We start from the raw sequence: 21,301 nt of genomic DNA on the forward strand, positions 1-21,301 counted from the left end.
CTGCCAGTACCCCCAGGTGACCAAAAGAGCAGCAAGTCATTCCAGTGGTGTTGAGCAGCTTCCTTCACTCCTCTCACATCCCCCAATCTCCAAGTCTGAAAGACTATCTGGTCATTTTTGTCTCCTTCTCTCCCACACATTCTCACCTTCTGCAGGGAGCTGCCTACGATTGTTTACCATGATTCTGTCTCCTTTAAATACAACGTATGGTATATAGCAGACACAGCTTGAGAAAAATCTGGGCCTTTCTTTCACAGTCACTTATACCTCAGTAACTGAAGTATATTATGTCTATCTAAATAACCCTCCTGTCTCTATCATGTATAATATTCTTCATTTGCTATTGTAAATTTTGTAGCATCATTGGCCATTATAACTCCTGCCAAGCCACCTCCCTAAGGTAGCTATGTTTCAAGAGTGACACATTCCCCTGTGAACACAACAGGTCAGACTCTGAAGCTATTCACATTGTTCTGCATGTGGATGACATTCCCACAATGTCTTTGAAAATGCCAGTGTGTCAGCTGAGTTAGCGAAAGGTTTCAACCAGTGCAACTGTGAAAAGAAAGAACAGAGAGGAAAGAAACTCTTCAGGTTATTTTTCTCACCAGCTGCTGGAAGTGATTGCTACACAGTAAGAAAGTAATTTCAACACTTCTGAAATAGTATTAGTGCAGATATTATGCCTTTAAAAAAAAAAAAAGTAATGCAATTCCAAACACGTTTTGAACCAAATTACTTTTAAAACCGCCAAAAGAAATTTGGCAAGATCATATCTCCTCTGCATTCCCTTTTGGCTGCTAGGATCACAAAAAAAAGTTATAAGCAACTGCAAAAGAAATTACTTGGAAGCTGGAATCTGCCTCAGTTTTAGTAGAGCTCAATGATATTTAAAATGCTTTCTGAACAGCACTCACTTGTTCATTTCTCAACTATTTTGAATGACAGATAATAAATTAATCTTTACAATTCTAGAGACTTTTCATAGTGGTAACACTGTATAATATGAACAAGCAATCAATTCTAAAAAGACAACATTTAAAATTATATAGCTCTACTATGCAAAATAATATCTAAGAGCCTTGTAAACCCAGGATTGCAGAAAACCCACTAGTGAACAAGAAATGAGCAAAGAAGACTGGAACTCAAGTCTGCCACATACCATTTGCTTTCCTGAAGTGAAGGACTTCAAGGGCTAATTGGAACCACCTTAACTATGAATAAGCACATGCTTTTAATCAAACTAGAAAATAAAATGTATGATCCTGTGTTATACCACCTGTAGACTGTACAATTAAAGTCAAATGTCAAAGTAAGTGTTTTCAGATTATCTTGTAAATATTTTCCATTTTAGATTCTTATTTGAGTATCCTGTCTAATGTACTATTGTGCATGTTGTAAAGTCTACATAATAATAATAAATACATATAAGACCTTGTATGGTTTGAAACTGGCCCAATGCCAGGCCAAAAAAAGCTACTCCCTCACTTTCCCCTGTCACAGCTGGGCAGAGGAGAGAAAAAAAAATTAGTTGAGATAAGGACCAGGAGAAAATATTTCAAGGGCAAACCAGCCTCAACTTAAAGTTTGAAAAGTGAATTTACTAACAGAGTCAGAGCAGGATAATAAAGAGTAAAAGAAGCCCTTAAAATACCTCTTTCCTCCACTCCCCACCCTCCCCCCCCCAGCCCCTCACTCCTTCCCACCAAAAGCGCAGGGAGGCAGGGCATGGGGGCTTTGGTCAGTTTGTCATCCAAGGTTTTCTTCCACTGCTCTGGGAAGAGGAGTCCTCCTGTGAGGCAATGGGGTCTCTCCCACAGGACACAGTTGTCCCCAAACCTCCCAGCATGGGTCTCAGAGCAGCAGCCAAACCACACCTGCTGCGACCGTCAGTCCCTCCCATGGGCACACAGTCCTCCCAAAACTTCTGCAGTGTGGGTCACTCATCCACGGGGTGCAGTCCTCCAGCCTGGAAGCAGGGCCCCCTCTCTCCACTGGGTCTCCCACTGGGTCACAGCCTCCTCCAGGAATCCATCTGCACCAGCATGGGCAGCTCCCCCATGGGCTGTGGGTGGATCTTTGCATCCCCCATGGATCCCACCAGGCTGGGGGTGGATCTCTGCATTCCCCATGGATCCCACCAGGCTGGGGGTGGATCTCTGCATTCCCCATGGATCCCACCAGGCTGGGGGTGGATCTCTGCATTCCCCATGGATCCCACCAGGCTGGGGGTGGATCTCTGCATTCCCCATGGATCCCCATGGCCGCAGGGTCACAGTTGCTTCACCATGGTCTCAGCATAGCCTGCAGAGGAATCTCGGCTCCAGCACCTGGATCACCTTCTCCCCTCCTGCATGGACCTTGGTGTCCACATGTTGTTTGTCTCACATGTTCTCACCTCTGCTCTTCTTCAAATTTAAGAAAAAATGTGTGTGCCCCACTTTGTTTTTGTTTCCTTCTTAAATATGTTATCACAGAGGTGTTACCAACATCTCTAATTGTCCCAGCTTTGGCCAGCAGTGTGTATCTCTTCAGAGCCATCAGGGTTTGGCTCTGCCACAGAATTGTATACTTGGGTCTGCTCTAAGACACACACTTTCTTTCCTATTTCTTATAAGGTTGACCCCTGAGCAAACCATATACAGAACTCCATTTTTCTTTCTTTTCAACAGGAATATGATTTGTGGATATGATTCTTGTTAAGGCAATTACAAACATCAGATTTTCAGATAGAGAAGCCTGAAGTTTGGAACAGAAATGTTCCTCTCAGTTGACTGTGAGTAGAGATCACAACAAGCAAGACCTTACACCAGAAAGTCTAAGTAAAATTCTACACGCACTTAAATAGCATTCTTGAAAAGGTATGTGAATCTCCTAAGGTCTAACGTCTTAGTAAAAGTCAGTGGAATCCCACTACTGCTCAGCTACAGAGGAACAAGCAACTATAAACTCTCTCAGAATACATGACGTGGATAATATAACAATATGTCTAGGAAATAACTCTGAAATTCAAATAGTTCCAACTACTTTACTGAGGCAACACTGAGCTGGTGCATTTTGGGGAAAGCTAACAAAGACTTTCTTCCACTGATAGGCAGAAACAGAACACCTGCCTCTGGCTCTGCTGCTAAATTTCAATCTGCAGCATAATGGTAAAACAAGCATCAAGCATAGATATGCAGAAGAATGCAATGGTAGCCCATTAAGGCTCCTTAGAAAATACATACTCTGTTCAGAAGAGGAAGAAATACAATTGAGGGAGACTGGTATAGCACAGACAGCAGTCACTGCTTCTTAGCTTCTGTACTTACTGATTCAGAGAATAAAGCTGGGGAAATGTATGAATGCAGATTCTGCCAAACTCTAAAACTAGTATAAGAAGTATTTTCATACTATCACATTCAAACACCAACTTTGTATAAGACACTAAAACCCACAGAAATGTAAAAATGTGAAGAATCACACGGAACTACAATCTATGTCACTGAAAAAGGCAAAAAATTCAGTTCTGGGAGTGGAGGGGCTCAGATCTACCAGGTAAATATTACTGACCATAATTTACTTTCAGGTGAAACTGCAGTTAATGAAGAAATCAGCGTCTACTGGGTCATCAGACAGTGTATATCATTATTTTGTCTCATGCTTTTTTAAATATTTCATGCCAAGTTTTGAGATCACTTTTTTTTTTTTTGAGTCCTTGCAGAAACAAGACCAATTTGACATTTACAACAACATTTAGATAACAAAGAATATTCCTCAGTCTATGGAAGAATACTACTGTACTACTGAAACATTTGCATAGATATTTAGGATTTCAATCTAAAGCTCAAGCTTATTCCTCTAGACCAATATTACAGCCTCAGAGAGATCCAAAGAAAATTCTTGAACAGCGCTGCTAGTATTGGCAAAATCATCTTAAAACAATGGCATGTGGGCTTCCAGAGAAGCAAATTTCACATTTTTATAATGGTCTTCATCTTCAGAATGTGCTTTTTAAAATGTTGAGACCCAAACTTGGCTCCTCAGGGGCACTCAATGAAGCAACAGGCCATGAGAAAGGAACCAATTCTCAAATTATTGTGTCATGTGTTTTGCAATATGAGATCTCTATCGATAGAAGCATCGAGTATCTACATTTAAGTATTTAAACAGAGGCAACAATAACTTTCAAACATACTGCATAAATCCAAGAACCTTGCATAGTTTGTATTATTTCTTATGTTGTAAAATCAACAGTTGAGAAAAAAGTGAGGCAACTGCCAGGAATGTAATAAGGACAGAGTTAATTTTATAAAAACAGAAGGAAAAAAAATCCCAATTGAAAGGTAGGATCAAGTAATAAGTAGAGTTTCTAAAAAACATTTCTGAAACACACAGATTTTTATTTGCTACCCTGAAAATCCATTTGACAGCTTTAATGTGAAGGCTTATCAGTCTGCTTGGAAAATACATATATTTTCCTCTGTTTCTCAAAGTCCTGCCTCAGGATACAGGGCAGAGCTAACAGCCATGTAAGTGTGAATATGCATGGCTGTGTTGCTGGGAGGCTGAACATTCAAAGGGCAGATTTTTCTCAACAGTTCAGGTTTCATCTACATTTGGCTGACATACAGTTAAAAAGGTTTGTGTGAAGAAAGGTAAAATCATTTTCTTAAGGCAAATATTCCAGCAAATAAAACTATTAGTTACCAATGCTCTTTAAGCTACCAGCGTGTCTGTAGCACAGTTCAGGGAACTGAAATAAGGCTGCACTGGCAGCAGGATGCTCTGCCAGCATCCTTCCTCACAGCACAAGGTCTGAAGCAGAACCCCAAGATATCTTTCTCCATATTCCATATTGTCCACTTTGCCTTGGTGGTTCTCAGCTAAAGAGCCAAATTTGGCCTTTGGAGAGCACAAAATTTCCAGCCCTTTAACAGTTCAGCTTTTATAGAAGGTTCTTGTTACAGCCATTTCAAACTCTTAAATTTCACCAGCACATTTTCCTCTATGTATTCCTTTCAGCATACATTTACAGAATGGTGAGACAAAATGTAGATATTACGTTCAACTATTTTTATTTTTGTATTGTGACTGAGTTTGTCAGTTGCAGGGTCAAAGCTTTCTAGTTTAAATCCCTCAATACCTTTCAAATCCTTTGCATGTACATGTAGGACTTCTACTTCCTATTTCTCCTGACTAGAGTTCCCTTCTGCTGTTTTACCCTTCTGCTCATATCCACAGCTAGGCAGAGCTCTGTGCATTGTGTCTGTTCACATGCATGCAGCCTTGTTGTACAAACATGCATTCATTAATGAAGAGAGAAGGTAAGAGCTTCCTGAAGGACACAACAGAAGTTAAAAGCTACAGCTCTACAAATCATCCAACTAAAAACCAGATGTAATAGTGCCTCCTGATATTCAGATGGAACCTCCTGTATTCCTGTTCGTGCCCATTAGATCTGATCATGTTGTTGGATGTCACTAAAAAGAGCCTGTCTCTGTGTTCCTTCTAGCCTTCACTTAAATACTCACAGACTTCAAAAAGATGCCCTGAGCCTTCTCTTTTCTAGGTTGAACATTCCCACCTCTCTCAGTCTTTCCTCACAGAAGAGCTGCTCCAGTTCCTTCACCATCTAAGCAGCCCTTCCCTGGGCACTCTCCAGACTCCCAATGTCTTTCTTGGGGAGCCCAGCACTGGACACAGGACTCCAGGTATGGATTACAGGGGAAGGATTACTAACTGCTCTGCTGGCAGCACTGCTCCTAATGCATCCCAGGATACTATTAGCTTTGCTGCAAGGGAGCATTGGTGACTCATGTTCAATTTGATGCCTGCCAGGTCCTTTTTCCAGCTCCCACTGTATTACCTGCTTCTCCATCTTCCCTGGGGCCAAGGTGCAGCTAACTGGCCTATTTCCCTGCATCCTCCTTAGCCTTCTTGAAAATTCCCCCCTGTCCTCAGTCACATCTCTCAATTGCCATGAGAGTCTGAAGGCTATTGAGAATGGAAAAGTAAAAGAAATTCATAATGAAAACCACTTTAAACATTAGTAAGAGAAAATATGGCACCGGTTGATTGTGTTGTCAGCAATATATATGCTGATTTTCAAGTAAAACAGAATAAATTAAGAGTGAACTAAAACTTTCACTTGCTTTCCATGGATTTTAGAAATTACCATTCTGTCTTCCACAGTATCTTTTCACAATCTAAGTCTTTCCTTCTTGCAGCCAATCCATAAAAAAAAAAGAAATTCTACCAACAAAAGATGTTGGCAACTCAATCCTTCCTTTCTGATTCTCTGTCAAAAGCATCTCAAGCTTTAAGCAAATGCCTTAAATTTGCTTTTCCCTATTACATTGCATAAAACCAGAAAGCAAGTCTATACTAGCATTTCTATGTCTTTAGAAAATATTACCATTTTCACTGGAAAATTTAAAAAATCCACCATTTATATGTGTTGAAATGTTTGTATCTTAGCAGAAGTATACGGAATATAGGTTTTCAGTTCCTTAATGACAATTTATTCTTCCTTGTCTTATGATATCCTTTGCAAATTCCTTAGGACACCAGGGAAGGAATGCAGCAAGGATCAGCTATAGAAGGAAGAAGTAAATAACAGAAATTTGACAAGACAGCGATGGAAATTATGTAAGTCTCCTTAAAAGGAAAAAGAAAAATGAAAGTAATTTTAAAAGAATTTAGAGAAAATCAGAAATCTTCTATGCTTTTAATAGGTATGACAGTGATCTTCTGGGACCTGGAGTAAAAAAAGAAAAACAAACTGTTGGAAGAAACCTGTGATCATTGCAAACACTTTCTCTTGCTGGAGAAAGGAGATTTCCAAGATGAAATTCCTGATGTCAGAAACAGCGACAAAGTGAGTACTGCGCAGACTACCACATCCAGAGAAAGATTCTTAGCACATTATGAACATGATCCTTCAGAAGAATCAAGGAGAGAGTTTAACAGCGCCCAGACAAAATTAACTCGTACTGAAAAAGCCTCTTTGCACATAAATGGCATCAACTGGAACAGCGTCTAGCAAATGGTTTAGAATAAGACAAAACAAACATGAATGCTAGTTTTACTACTTCCTTGTGGAAAGAGAGAAAGGATGCAAGTGCTGTGAATTCTCCTTGTGGAGTGGTGCAGTAGTGACAATTTCACTGCATTGCCTTCTGTCCCAATTTTTCTTATTTCAAAATAATCGAAAAACCCATAGAAACAAGCTTGTTCTTTACATCTCTTGATTATGTGTGGACACACAGTGAATAAAATCAGGAAAAATAAGATTATAATTGCACAGGGGCGTCTTAAAGTTAAAACAATAAAGTAAAATCATCTGTGCATGAACAAGACTAGATAGGCTTGTGCAGATGGAAAAGGGCTGCTTCTGAATAGACTAAGACAAAGTTTTCCATAAGGTCAGTTGCACACATCTTCACAGTAAGTTTAGCATGTAAGGACAGAGCCCATGTAGCCAACTTCTAGCTCAACTACCAACAAAAGCCACAGGTGAAAGGACAACCCAACTGGTTCCAGCACCACTTTTGGAAGCAGGCAGAACCAAGGAGGAACAGCTTGCACCCCTTGCCGTCTTTCCTCTGTACGCTCAGTGTCAGCCCTGCAGTTGTCTGGCACACCAGAAACGCCTCAGCCAGCAGGACCACACTGCCTTTTTGCATCAAGGAAGGAAACATCTGGTAAACAGAATCTGTAAGGAGTCAGAGGGAGAAAATGGAATACAAAAGTCTGTCTTATACTAGATCCTCTGCCTGTTTGAAGTACGAGCAGAAGGAATACACCTTGTCTACACAACCCACAGCTTTGAGCAATCATCTATCATGGAATTTAAGCCACAGAGGAAAGACCTTTATCTTGATACATGGGGTAAGAATTAAACTTATATATATGTGCAGAGATGTATTAAGAAATTATCCAACATAGAAGTCATTGGTCTCTGAATCATAAAGTAAGTTAACAACAGAAGTATGAAAAGTGAGCTTTTTTAGGCTATATATTTATTAGAAGCAGTATTAATGTATGAATCCACCTTGAAAGAAAATAACTGTCCTTGAGATGTTAGATTCCATCAGCCAAATTGAATGTCTGCATCAATGGCTCTCCCTAAAAGTCATAATTAGGTCATTAAAATATATTTAGAAAAATAGCCTGTAAAATAAAGTTAAAAAATACTCACCTTCATTTTATTTCATAGGTCACTGTTATACCATCTAATAAGATAATTAAAAACATGCAAGCAGCTGGTACTGAGGCTAAACAGATTAATGTAATAGTCTGTAGTCATATGTGCTGGCAAGGGGTTCACCTCTTTGGCGAGGAGAAGGTCAGCTGCCCTTGGGAAGGGAGGAGAAAGACAGTATTTCTACTTTCCAGTGGCACTGCATTGCAGATACTGAAACTAAAGACACACATCTATTTTCCTTTTCCTTTTTGTGGAGTCTAGCCCATTTGGACAACCAAAAAAAGGCTTTAACCATAGCGGTAAAATAATACAGCAGAGCACAGCTCAAATATTTTCCTTAAGTTTCTTACATTTAAAAGCTGAAAGTTATTATGTATCTAAATCCTTGTTCAAATGTTTCTAATAGTGAATTTCTAATTTTGATGACCTGGTTCTAGGAAATAACTTTCACAATTTCTTATTACTAAAGCTTCTTCCCAAGTACACAAAGAATACTTCCATCAGAGCCTAAAGACCAGCTCGAAGATTCTCTGTGACCTGACAGGATGCATTCACAAATTCAAAGACTGTTTAGAAATATATGCCAGTCATATGTGCTTTTCACTTACTTACAAACTTTATGACCTAAAGAGAAATGCTCACTATCTGAACACATGCAGCATTAAATCTGTGCTGTGATCAACACAAACAAAGAGTCACAAACTCTAAGGTGACACCTTCATATTAAAAATGAAACCATGCAAATACTTCTGTTGCATCATAAATGTATCAAAGAATAGTATGTCATCCTTTATTAACACATACTCTTGGAGTCTTGTACTGGATAGTGTCAAATTGTCCTTTAAAATAGAGAATGTGGGAATCAAGCACCCTCTCCTGGGGTTAATTTTTTATCATGGTAAAATATACTGTTTTTAAGAGCACTTTAATAACAAAACTTATTAATATTCAAATATTTTGGAGTAATCTCTTCTAATTAAGTTGTAAAAGCCTATTACTGATAAAATAATAAGCAATTTTTGTTTTAGCAAAACATTTCAATCCAATTCTTCATGTATTAGCCCTCTGCATGTATGACATCTACCATGATCCAAAGTAGCCTTTGGCTCTTTTATGGCAAAAATTCATTAGTTGGTCTCTTTAAAATATGATAGACTGAAATTCATTGGGTAAACAAGACTATCACTAGTTTTATCAAATTACTAACTTACTAAAACAATATTCCTTGACAATATCCTAAAACAAGTCAAATCTCTAACGGGTCCCTAAAGAAGTAACAACTATTTACCATTGTTGCCTTTCAAGGTAGTTTAGGATTCACTTTTCAGCTTTCATAAGGTATTAAATGCTCAATTTTACTTAATATGCAGTCCAGAACTATAACCATCAAAACAATATCGAACCCAACCACCAAATTTACAGCCAGTCTCATTAGATGACAGGAATTACTTGCCACTGAGCAACAAATACACATTCCACATCTCAAGCACTACTACTAAATAACAATGATGGCTTGCCAACTATGAAAAGTCAGAGGTTACTTTATATATATATGTATACATACACACCTCCCCAACACACATACACACAATATATATCTTTTTTACCATCTTGCCTTTAATTATATCAATAATACTTTGGCAGTGAGATATGGAACCCCTCTTAAAAGACTAATTAATTAACTTCAGTTTTCTAAGTTGGGCTATAATCCTCCCTGACAGAATAAGAGTATTATTCAGTGGAACTCGTAGCCAATGCTGTATTGATTATAAGCACTTTGGACTAAGGAATACAGAGATACAAAGACAAGCCTTTACCTCCACCTAATCTGTGGAGCATTAAAGAACCACTAAGGTTTGGGCTGATTTAGGGAAAAGGTACCATGCTCTGTCCTCCCACTTATTTCTAGCTGTCCATGCTAGCTACATCCCCTGCATTGGCACTGATAACATGGGAAGCTTTGGCAGGAGGACTCTGAGAATGAAGTCATCAGAAAGCTGTCCCTGTGAAGAAGGAACAGGCTGGGCTGGGTTAGCTCCCTGGACTAGCTCCCTGAGAGATGAGTGCTACTGCCTGAGTGGAGCAGTGGTGTGAAGAAGGGCTCAGACCCCAGCTCCACAGCTCACACTCTCGTGGAACCAGAGTCCAGCTAAAGCTGGCTGCTTCTTCTTCAAGTGTTGCCACTGGGCAGGTAAAACTGCTGATGCTCTTGAGTTGATGACTTTCAGGAGTAAGTTTTCTGGCTTTAATGGCAGAAAGAGTTCTCAACTTTCTTCTGATGATCTGGTTAAATTCTATCTTGCCTATTTTTGAGAGATTTATTTGTGGTCCTCTATCTACATATGCTTCTCACCTAAAAAACATTAAGATTATCTAGGGTGGTATTTTTCAGCCCCTCTTTTAACTTAGACAGTATGCTGCATGCAGGAAACACAAATATGACAAGAAACAAGAGTCATGCAGAACCCTAAAACGGATCTTCTAATATATTTAATCAAAGTGAATATGCCAATTACCCAGAAGAGTTTTGTATCATCACCAAGTAGGTGTCATTAGAGCCAACTTACTAGGATACAGAAAATTTTAAGGATCCCACCCCAGTCCCACTTTGTCCCTACAGGCACACCCCTTTGTTCCAACCTTGCTCTTAGTCCAGAAGCTTCCTCTGGGTGTTTGAATTGCACGAAACTCTTTGCTGTTCCCTCTAGGTCCTTAGAAAATGTCTTTCTTTTCAACATCCTCAAGACCAGGCTGTTTGCTCCTTGCTGTCCTTGGCAATCTCTCTGTCTCCAGCCTGCAACAGGTTCTCCAGCATTGTGTCCCTCCCTGCCACCCCACACCTGAGGCTCCCCATGACCAGCACAGCTCACTGCCTGCACCACGGTGCAACATTCCCCACCCAGCTGGCTGCAACCAGGACAAGGCAGGTTCCTCCTGCCTGCCTGCACCTCTTTGAACTAGAGATTCCAGCAGAGCACAAACCAAAATGGAAAAAAAATGCCGAACAACATAGTCTACTAAATGATTTGAAAATAATCATGTGGTAAGCTTGTTTTGTTTTACCATACTTAAACATGAAAATGTAATCCTTACAGATGTAATCCTTATGGTTAGCACAAATCATACTATTAACTTACTAGTCACAGGGACATGGATTTTCTGTAGCAGAGTCAGTATTTTGCAGGGTGAAAGATGAAAGTATACACCTGCTGATTAGCTTTCTGTGCTTTCAAGCACAAGACAGCCTCTGGTATGTACCTGAGCAAGATTCAAGCTCAATGACATTGCTGAAAGAAGCTTCTTTAACTGGTGTTTATTGCCAACAAAACTGAAACATTATTTTACTGTCAAATAATATCAAATGTAACTAATCTTGTCTTTGGTTTTGACATGAAATAATGAGGGAATAGAATTCCATGTGGTCCATAGATCCAGATACTTTGGAGAAGATCAGAAAGGTGAACACTGGTGAGTTGAACATTTCAACATTTAGCTTAGTTGCTGTGAGTGTACTTTATTTAGCACTTTGGAGGAAAAAATCCCACAAAAACAAACAACCGTAAAAACATTTAGGCTTTCAAATATCTTGTGCTTTCTTTAGTTAAACATTTTGAACAACTTTCTAAAATAACCCAATAATCCAGAAAACAAATTTTCTGATTATTCCTTAATTAAGTATTTCATGTTCTTTTGTTCACTGTTTCAGTTTAGATTGCACAATCCTCCTAAAGTACAGGACCTTTCTTTCGCTTTAAATAGATTATGCTTCTTCTTATTATCAACCTTCTTAAAATTAGAAAATAAATAAAAAAATTGCCAACCTGTAAGAGGTAAAAGTTCCATCTGATTCTGAGGTGGGGGGTGTGCTTCCATTTTCACTTGATCCTCCTAATATAAAAGAAAGAGAAAACACCTTTGTTGTAAGACAAACACTGGTATGAACACAATATCGATGACAACTGCAACTGATTTTACCATATATGGTAACTCCAGCTACAACAAAATTCACCTAAAACTTACATAGACAAATCTCAACTTTACCTCTTCAAATTCTAACAGCCATCTTAACTAGTCTCCATGTTCAAACTGGAGTCTGAATGTTCTGAAAATCTGATAATTTCACTTAAAGTTTTGATTGAGGCCCTTCTCAAATTATTAAACACAATTTAACTAGTATAGGGTTACAGAAGTACAATATATAAGTAGATGAGCTTGATTTTACCAGCATCAAATCAAAAAATGTGAAAGTTCATCTGTTTAGTGAAAAATTCTGAGCTGACCTGTGATACCAGCTTTTTATTCTTTTTTGTCATAGCACAAGTTCAAAGCTTCTCTGAAAGTACCTATTAAGAAGCCTGCCAAACATCTTACTTTACATATGTTACTGTTTACTGTGGGCTGGTGATACATAGAACAGTGATGTTGCTAGAAATCAAGGATTACAAGAAAACTTTCCTTCTATAACTACGTCTATTGAAAGACTGCTAAAAGCCAGGAGTCATGTAGTTTTGAAAGCAAATTTATCCTTGTCCTGTTTTCTACTGTCCATTCTTGGCCTGTCATTTAGCTTGATATTTCTTATACATCCCTGTGTGCCTCCTTTGTTAATTTACAGCTAGCACTGCACAACTCTGCTCTCTGTTCTGCTGACTGAAATCAACTTCTTTCAGTCTTTTTTCTAAATGAGGATTTGCATTCTCCATTTTCGTTAACTCAGTCCTTACACACGGAAAAGGAGGGACAGGAGCTGTAGACAGCATACCAGAAGTTCAGAGAGTTATTAATTTGGACAGTGGATTTCTTCTCTAACAAACAAATCTTGCTCGATACAGCTGACAGTCGCACCGCCCCATCTTGCAGTTTCACAGCCATCCTTAACCAAACATGCCTGCACATTTACTCTCAATTTTTTTATTTATGAAGGTTCCAGTTTGCACTAAAAATTCTTGCTGGTGCAATACTGTAGTTCACACAATGTCATGCTGTTTGCAGTCCTCTTTTCTTCAGAAAGGACCAGTCCTGCCTGAATACTCCATTTGTACAGGCACTAGATATTACCTTCCAATAATTCTACTTAATATAAATCTATCAGCTCTCATTCTGTTGAAGTACAACAAATGAAAATATTGGATAAGACTGGTTGAACCCCAAGCTTCACTAAAAATAATTCTTTAATTAAAATTAGCATTTCTCCATTCATCCTAAAATTACTATACTTAATTAATCCCCATCCATTATATTTCACAGCATCTCCTGTGGCACTACATCAGATGGTTTACTGAGGTCAGACAGACTTAATGTATTTTCTGGACGTATATTTTGAAAAGCAAGTAGGTTAGCTGGCCACGATGTCCATTTAACAAAAAAATCTGCAATAAAAGTTATGCCATTTGCTTTGCTTTTCTCTCTTCCTTCTTAAAAACTTTTTTTAAGCCCTGCACAAATAATGGTCAACCCATGCAGGTGCTTTGCTATAATTTTTTTTTCCCACTGTTAATCTACAAGTACTGTGTTTCCATTCATCAACCACTAAAATACTGAAAATTGTCCCATGCATCAGCATTTGTTAATATTCTTGAAGTTTGCAAGTCAGATTATTAGCTCTGCTAATTTACAGGAACTACCTAGAACTCCCATCTATTTTATTGATTTATATTCAGGCCTTTGCCCGAAATTCTATTTTTACTGAAAATTAAATATTTTCCTTTTCAGACCATAGCTGGATTACATTTAGTATAATTTGTCCATTCACACTGCAGAATGGTTCTAGTTTTCTTTCCTAGCAAGCTTCTTTACATAGTCAAGTAATATTTTCCCGTTTATTTAAATTCTCATGTTATGATCTGATTCATCTTAAGTTTTTGCTGATTGTCACTATAACCCCACACTTTCTGATATCCAGGATGTGGCAGAATCAAGGTGTTTTTCTGTTTCTTTAAGGATCTTTGCTTATTCTAGACATTCCTTAAAAAATACTTAATCATTTACTTTGGCATAGAACTTCCAAGTGTTTCTTTTCTCACCTAATTCGGAATGCAGGGCTTTTTATTAACTTTTTATTAACTACTACATCTTAGTCTAAAATCACTCAGTCCAGTTGATTTCACTAGTTAGCTCTCTCCATTTATTCTGAAAATGGAAATCCTACTTAATCAATCTGCTTTTTGTTTACTAAATTTAACTAAATTAACAACACCAGATATTCCATCCAGGAGCCAACCCTCCCATTATTAATAACCATCTGTTCATTTTTTTTCTCATATCTTGTAAAATAGTCTCCCAGATTGGGAGAATTTTCATTAATACACTTTTTCATGTACTACTCTTCTCCACATCTGATCCTGAGCAGTCAGAGAAATGACTGAACTATGTTCAGTCTCTGTTAAAGCCATATGGCCAGTGATACTGGGCAGGTGCTACAGGGACAAAGCACAATAAAATGGGTCGTGTATGCACTACTACACTTCATTTATACTTAAACTAAGCTTTCACCTACCAGACTAGTCAGATTGAAAAAAAACCCCAAACCATATTCACAATGCTAAGTTGATATACTGAAAAAATATGTCTTTTCAAGAATAGCAACATAATCTTCCTCTTTTCTGAAGAATGAACTTCAAGACTATCTCAAAATACGCATGGACTTTTATCATGTTTCAACAAAACCATTTGTCCTGCTTGAAGAGCGAACAGGACTTTGCAAACAAAACAAGGAAAACAGTTGTTCTTTCACCAGGATCCCCACAGCTGGTGGGATCCTGGGTCTGCCACATCCACTGAAGTGTTCTTCCCTAACTACTCCACTTCTACTTTGCTTTAATCTGAAGACAGTAATTTCCTGTATTTGAATGCTCTCCAAGATACCTTAGCATTTTTAATTGTATACCCATTGTTAATAAATCTCACAATCAGACAGGTTACTGTTTGGGCACTTTTTGGCAAGCTACTTTTGCTGGCTTATCATATCATTAGCAGCAGCTACCAAAATTGGATAGGGCTAGGTGTGTTCAGCTCTCGAACCCAGGAATTAATGGAACAGACCCTTCTGTGATTGCCTCTTGCTCTATCCCCTTTAAGATGGGTATGTCTTTTACAACAGCTTGAAAGATGATTAAGATGTCATTCATGGAAAGCAATAAAAATCATAAAGCAAAGAGCAAGGTATTCATTTTCTTAACAGAAGACTCCCTAAATTTTACCTAGTTTTATCCAAAAGGCTTTTTAGCAAATCCTATTAAGTTTCCATATAGTTAGTGATATAGAGGACAAATGAGACTGCTGCTTCACTAACTAATGACATTAAGCTGTGGGAATCCACAGCCTGGATCACCTCTCCTCAGGAAAGTTTCAGATACTCCTCCTGAAAGATATGGTGAACTCCCAGTAGAACAGATATACTACTTCTATCTTCTTCACGGATATTGAACCAAATTTCTGGTAAAATTGGGATATATACTGAACAGTTATGAATGTGACACTCATGATGCTAGTAACAAAAATTGTGGTCCCCTTTAAAAATTTGATTCAATATTATCCTGAAACTCAACTATGGGAAGAAGAGTTCTGCTGAAGAAACAGAGGATGCCCTAGTAACCGTGCCACAGACCTTGTGAAAAGCTTTCCTAACTTCAAATGCATGAGTTAGGGGAAAAAAAGGTAAAATAAATCCTGTCACACTTTCAGAGGAAAGAGAAGGGAAACGAGCAGTACTGTAAAAAGCACCTGTATCAAAGTAAGTATAGCTTTCAGCACTAGACCAGTTACTGGTTTTAATACAATAATAAAATAAGGCTGCATCCTTCCAGAGGGCCTGAAAATTACCTGGATTGCTGCTGCTTCAACTGCAGGAACTCCTTCTCCTGAGAATGAAACTTTTCTCCTGAAATTGCCCCACTTTAGTGAAGTCTGTTCTTGTGCACAGACCAATAGCTAAAGGGAGCTGGGATTTGGGCAGCTACGACCTGACACTGCTGAACACAGCTGAAGGCTGTTTCAAGAGAAGTTGTGTAACCCAAAATCGTCAATTTCAATAACTAATAAAAAATAGAACATTTCAAATGCTGGCTTCTTTAGACTTCCGAGATACAAAGAGAAGGATTTGCAAAGTGTACACTTGCTAGGGTACTAGACTCACTCAGAACACATGGGCTTCTCACTTGCTGTAACTGTTACCCTGTCAAGAACATATTTGAGATTAAGAACATATATGAGGCATAACATAAAATGGGAGAACCCAGAAAGAGGAAGATGCATTCACTTCCTGAAGATTATCTGAAAACTGCGTGTACAAATTGTAACAAGAAGCCTGATTGAAACTTGCACAACTTGCATGCTTTTTTTTATTTTTTCTTTTATTTGTTTGGGGTTTTTTTTTTTTTGAGTGTTTTTATTTTTTAACAGCCTATTACACTGATAGAACCACAGAACTATTTAGGTTGAAAAAGATTTGTAAGATCATAGAGGCCTAACACTAACACAGCACTGCCGAGTTCAGCATTAAACTATGTCCCCAGGTGACATATCTTATAAAAAAACCAGAGGTTTTTTAAATAACTCCAGGGATGTTGACTCAACCGATAGGGGATTTTCTCACAGAAGAGCTTTTTCAAGGTGCAGTGTTCAGTTTCCACTTCAGGTAATAAGAAGAAACTGGACAGCATTTCAAAGCTCCAATTCACAGGTGGGAAGACACTCTGGGTATGCTCCAGGCACAATGAACACTGAGCTGAAGCATGTGCTTAGCAAGAGTGAAAAAGCATGTGAAGAATGATGTAGGGATCTGACATTTCTCCTTCATCTCTCTCATTATGTCCTGAAAACAGCAATTTCCTGTGAGATGTAAAAATTCTGCACTGGACTTTTTAAGAAGGGGTGGGATATCGTCATAACCAGCTGCAAGTCCATGAAGACAAGAAGCTTGAGTGACATGGCCTTGCTTGATGGCTACACTCCTAATTAAAAAAAAATATAAAATCAGACTCTTCTTTTTTCCTTTCGAAAAGATACTTTCATACTAAGGAGAACATATAATGCAAATTCACCAATCCTGTGTTGCTCACTAAAGGGTTTTATGGCTGGTAGTTTAGGAATTTGTGATAAAAGTGATCCTACTTAGGTAACCAAACTGTGCATTTCCCTGCTTATAAGTGTCATAATGGAGATAGATCCTTCTCCTGACCTGCTTGCACTCTGCCTAATGTTTTTCTTTGTATTCTAATCAAAGGTTAAAATGTTGTTAAACCACAGAATTTATTTAACATTGGGAAAATTTAAGTTGATATAAACACTCGATCATTAATGCAGTGTTTTCTGATTAGAGACAAGTGAAATTTTAACACAAATCTATGCTTGCAGTGTAAGGTTGTCAATTCTTATAACATGACTTCAAAATTCTATGTTGTATTAATTTTCAGCATATTTAAAGCTTAATAATTTAATGATTTATCCAATTTTAATTTGTACTTTCCAAACCACTTTGAACAATCTGAGGTGCCACTGGAGATCACAACAGTGGTCCTGGTTAAGTCAAATAATAATTATAGCGCTTTCACTTTAAAGATGAGATTATTTTTAATTATTGAGTGAAGTACTTGAGGTACCATACTTATATAATTACGCTACTCATTAAATGGTTATTGAAAGCTGAAATGTAATTTTAATGACAGCTACCTATTTTTCTTTGCACACTTTATAGATGACAGATCAGTCAGGAATCCTAGTTTGCTCAAAAAATCCTTGCAGCTGCACTGGTTCTTTCAGGTGTAAAACAATTAAGCTGTTCTTTTTATAAAACTTTAAACTTTTTTTTTTCCTTAAATGATATTGATATAATATACAGAAACTAGCAAAAACAGAACAATAAAGCATGGATATTTTTTCTTCTTCACAATAATATCAAAATGCTGGCCCTAAACTATATAAATTCCAAACAATATCTCCCCAAAATAGTGACAATACAAATATAGAAGAATAATTTCAGTCAAAATGTGTTCCTCATATAATACAAACAACAAAAAAATTGCTTAACAGATTGCAGACCTTTATTGTGAGTATAAAGGGGTAATCAACATACAATAAGCATTTTACTATGCATTAAAACTATATATAATACCATGAGATTCCTTTGCTTTTTCTAACATCAAGGTTCACAACTCTTCAAACATAAAATTCCTTTGTAGTGTGTACTCCACAGATAGATATTCATCAGACTGTCCTGGGTAAAATTTATTCTAGCACGTAGGCATCTCTCACAATTGACACGACAGAGCTGTGGTCTCAGAAATGAGCACCTAAATACTTGTGCTCTGTATCTTAAACCTTTATATGCAATGTCTGAAATTCAGGGTATTTCTCTGTTGTTTCAAAGACTCGTATCTTGTCCAAAGTAAGCTTTCCTTTTTCACAATGAAAACCAAACAGAGGAGTAAATTTGTTTCATTAACAATATTAAAGCAAAGGTTTCTGAGTTTGCTGTATGGGGAAAAGGCAATAAAGTTTTGAAGAGGGAAAAACTGCTTTGTTCCTTCAATCCCCTAGTTGAAATTAATTATAGCAAATGTTTATGAAAACATCTGTTCCATACAGTTATAAATTCTTAATTTTAGCATGGGCGATTCCAAGCTCCTCTATTATTTCGAAAGAGAACAGTCTAACAACTGAAAGGTTTACAAAAGAGCAGACAATTTGTATTTCTACAGCACCAAATATGCAGTTTGGAAAGTCTTCAGGATCTCTGAAGCATAGGAAAAATAAAACAAAATACAAAAAGCCTAAGACGACTGAAGCTTTCTGATTTGGGTCCGCTGACAGACCAAAATGGCAGTGGGGGGAGGAGGAGGGAAAAAAACAAAAACCTGAAGGGAAACTAATCCCGAAAACATACGGCAAATTGAGATTTTACTGCATAAAGTAGATGTTTAAGTCGCGGAGCTGCTGCGGCTCTCCGCGCGAGGGACGCGGGCAGGGAGCCGGGCGCTGCCGCGCGGTGCCAACAGAGGGCGCTGCAGAGTTTGGCAAGCGGCGGCCGCGGCTCCGGGCGGGCTCGGCCGAGGGCTCGGCCCGCCGGACACTGCCGAACCCCGCCGGACACTGCCGAACCCCGCCGGACTCTGCCGAACCCTGCCGGACACTGCCGAACCCCGCCGGACTCTGCCGGACCCCGCCGAACCCTGCCGAACCCCGCCGGACACTGCCGAACCCCATTGAGGGCTCGGCCCGCCGGACCCCGCGCAGCGCAGCCCCCGCACACCGAGTCAGCCTTTCAAGTGATAAAAATGAAGCGCGCTCCGAGCAGCGTACAGAAACTGTTAATAGTGCCTTCAGCTAAAAAATTAAGTGCACTGCACTCCTGATATTTATTACAATAATTCTTAGGCCGGGAAGTTGGGGAACGTCTCGCTCTGAAATAAATACGACTCAACTTTTGGGGGAGCAATCTTTTACGTATAAACCTGGCTCTCTCACCCTCACTTCAAGTTAATTTAGCATTAGAAACACACTTTGAATGCATGCAACACAGATTTCTGATAGCATTTTGGTTTTATCAGCTCTGCCCTAAAATACTGTATTTTTGCCACGAATGAAATAAAAACCTATACACGATGATAATTACTGATACATGAAGATAATGAATTGTGAAATGAACTAATGAACTTGCCATTTGAAGTACAAAAGTCTTAGGCTGATATATTTTGTTTAATCTTCAGTATTGACATGAAAAAATACATTAAGCGTTAACAGTGTTTTTTCCCCTTTAAGCTTACTTGAATTATTAAAGGAACGCGACTGTAAAGCACAATATAGCACCTGTAGAGATGCCAATCTTGTCATAGTGAAAGGTGGTCACATTTGGAAGTAGGTGAAGAACACTGGCACCAAGGTGCAAAATCAAAGCCTGTTTTAGCCCTGCTGGAAGCTGTTTGAACAATACGATAGGCAGGCACATTGGCTTCCATTTAGGAAAAAAACCTTCAGGAGGTAATGTCTTGTACTGCACGTTGCTCAAACCCTGTCTTTTGGATTGCTGACTTATGACAATCAAGTGGCACCTTCCATGATCTTTACTTACAAAATCACAATTGCGTTATGTTTATATGCATATGAGTAAACTCAGTGTATTCTCCTGGCAACATCTGTGTTTGAAACAATTCTGTCTATGCACTTCTGTTTAAATGAAGACACATGAAAGTAAGAGGGTTTCCATTTTAAGTGAAACGGCTTCTGGGAGTTCACAAATCTAAACACACAACCCTGTCATTAGGTTAGTCTGTAAATTAACATGCCACCGTTCTCCACGTAAGATGTATGTGTGAAAAAGTGTGGATGGGAAAAGATATACAAGGTCTAGATGACTGATTCTGAAATTAGAATGTAGCATGAGTGTTTAAGAAATGCAGTCCCATGCAGCTCAGTTTAAAATAAATTCAACAATAAGTACATTCAAGGGACTTATTTATAATATTTCTTTTCCTGTTAAAGCCTCTGCATTTACCAAAATAGACTGAGCTATACACTGTACTCTAAACTAAAACCAATATAAGGCACAGAGTAAGAATTTTACTCAAAGGGCACTGAACTAATTCGTAAGAACACTTCCAAAGAATTCCCAAATGATTGCAAGTTACCAAAATGCCAAATACTTTATATCCAGATGTGTTTTAATATAATCTCTCTAGGCATAATGGGAAGGAAAGAAGTTAAACTGATGCAAATAGTGAGTTAAACACTTCAGAAAATGCATGTACATGGAAAAATAGCTTGACTTCCCGTTTAGAGGGAAGCACACTACACTAGCTTATATAAGCAAATGCGACTCCACTGAAGTCAATACACATTTAGTCCAGTAATGCCTGAACTGAAGTTGCTACCAGCAGCAATAAGACTGGTAGAAAAAAAAATCCACAGGGTAAGGTAAAAGGTGATTCTTCTAAGTGATTTTCAGTTATTTCTCCCAGTGCACCTGTCTTTGGTCCACAGTATATTATGTCCACTTCTGTTCATATGCTCAGTACTAGAGCCTGTATCAGCTACACAGCCTGGATGATCATTTATCATGTGTAACCTACACAAATTGCTAGGTCATCCCACCAAGTGTGACTCAAAAGACTCCAGGAT

The 21,301-nt window shown here is 38.4% G+C and overlaps 1 protein-coding gene across 1 annotated transcript in view; it reads right to left on the reverse strand.

The window, feature by feature from the left end:
• TBC1D5 (TBC1 domain family member 5) overlaps positions 1 to 21,301 on the reverse strand; it is a 243,112-nt gene that overhangs the window by 141,074 nt on the left and 80,737 nt on the right. Inside the window, exon 3 of the mRNA XM_062496189.1 lies at positions 12,010 to 12,076. Coding sequence (XP_062352173.1) covers positions 12,010 to 12,076 — 67 coding nt within the window. The remainder of the gene's footprint in view (positions 1 to 12,009; positions 12,077 to 21,301) is intronic.

The sequence above is a fragment of the Cinclus cinclus genome, chromosome 1, assembly GCF_963662255.1.
Source record: "Cinclus cinclus chromosome 1, bCinCin1.1, whole genome shotgun sequence".
Taxonomy (NCBI): domain Eukaryota; kingdom Metazoa; phylum Chordata; class Aves; order Passeriformes; family Cinclidae; genus Cinclus; species Cinclus cinclus.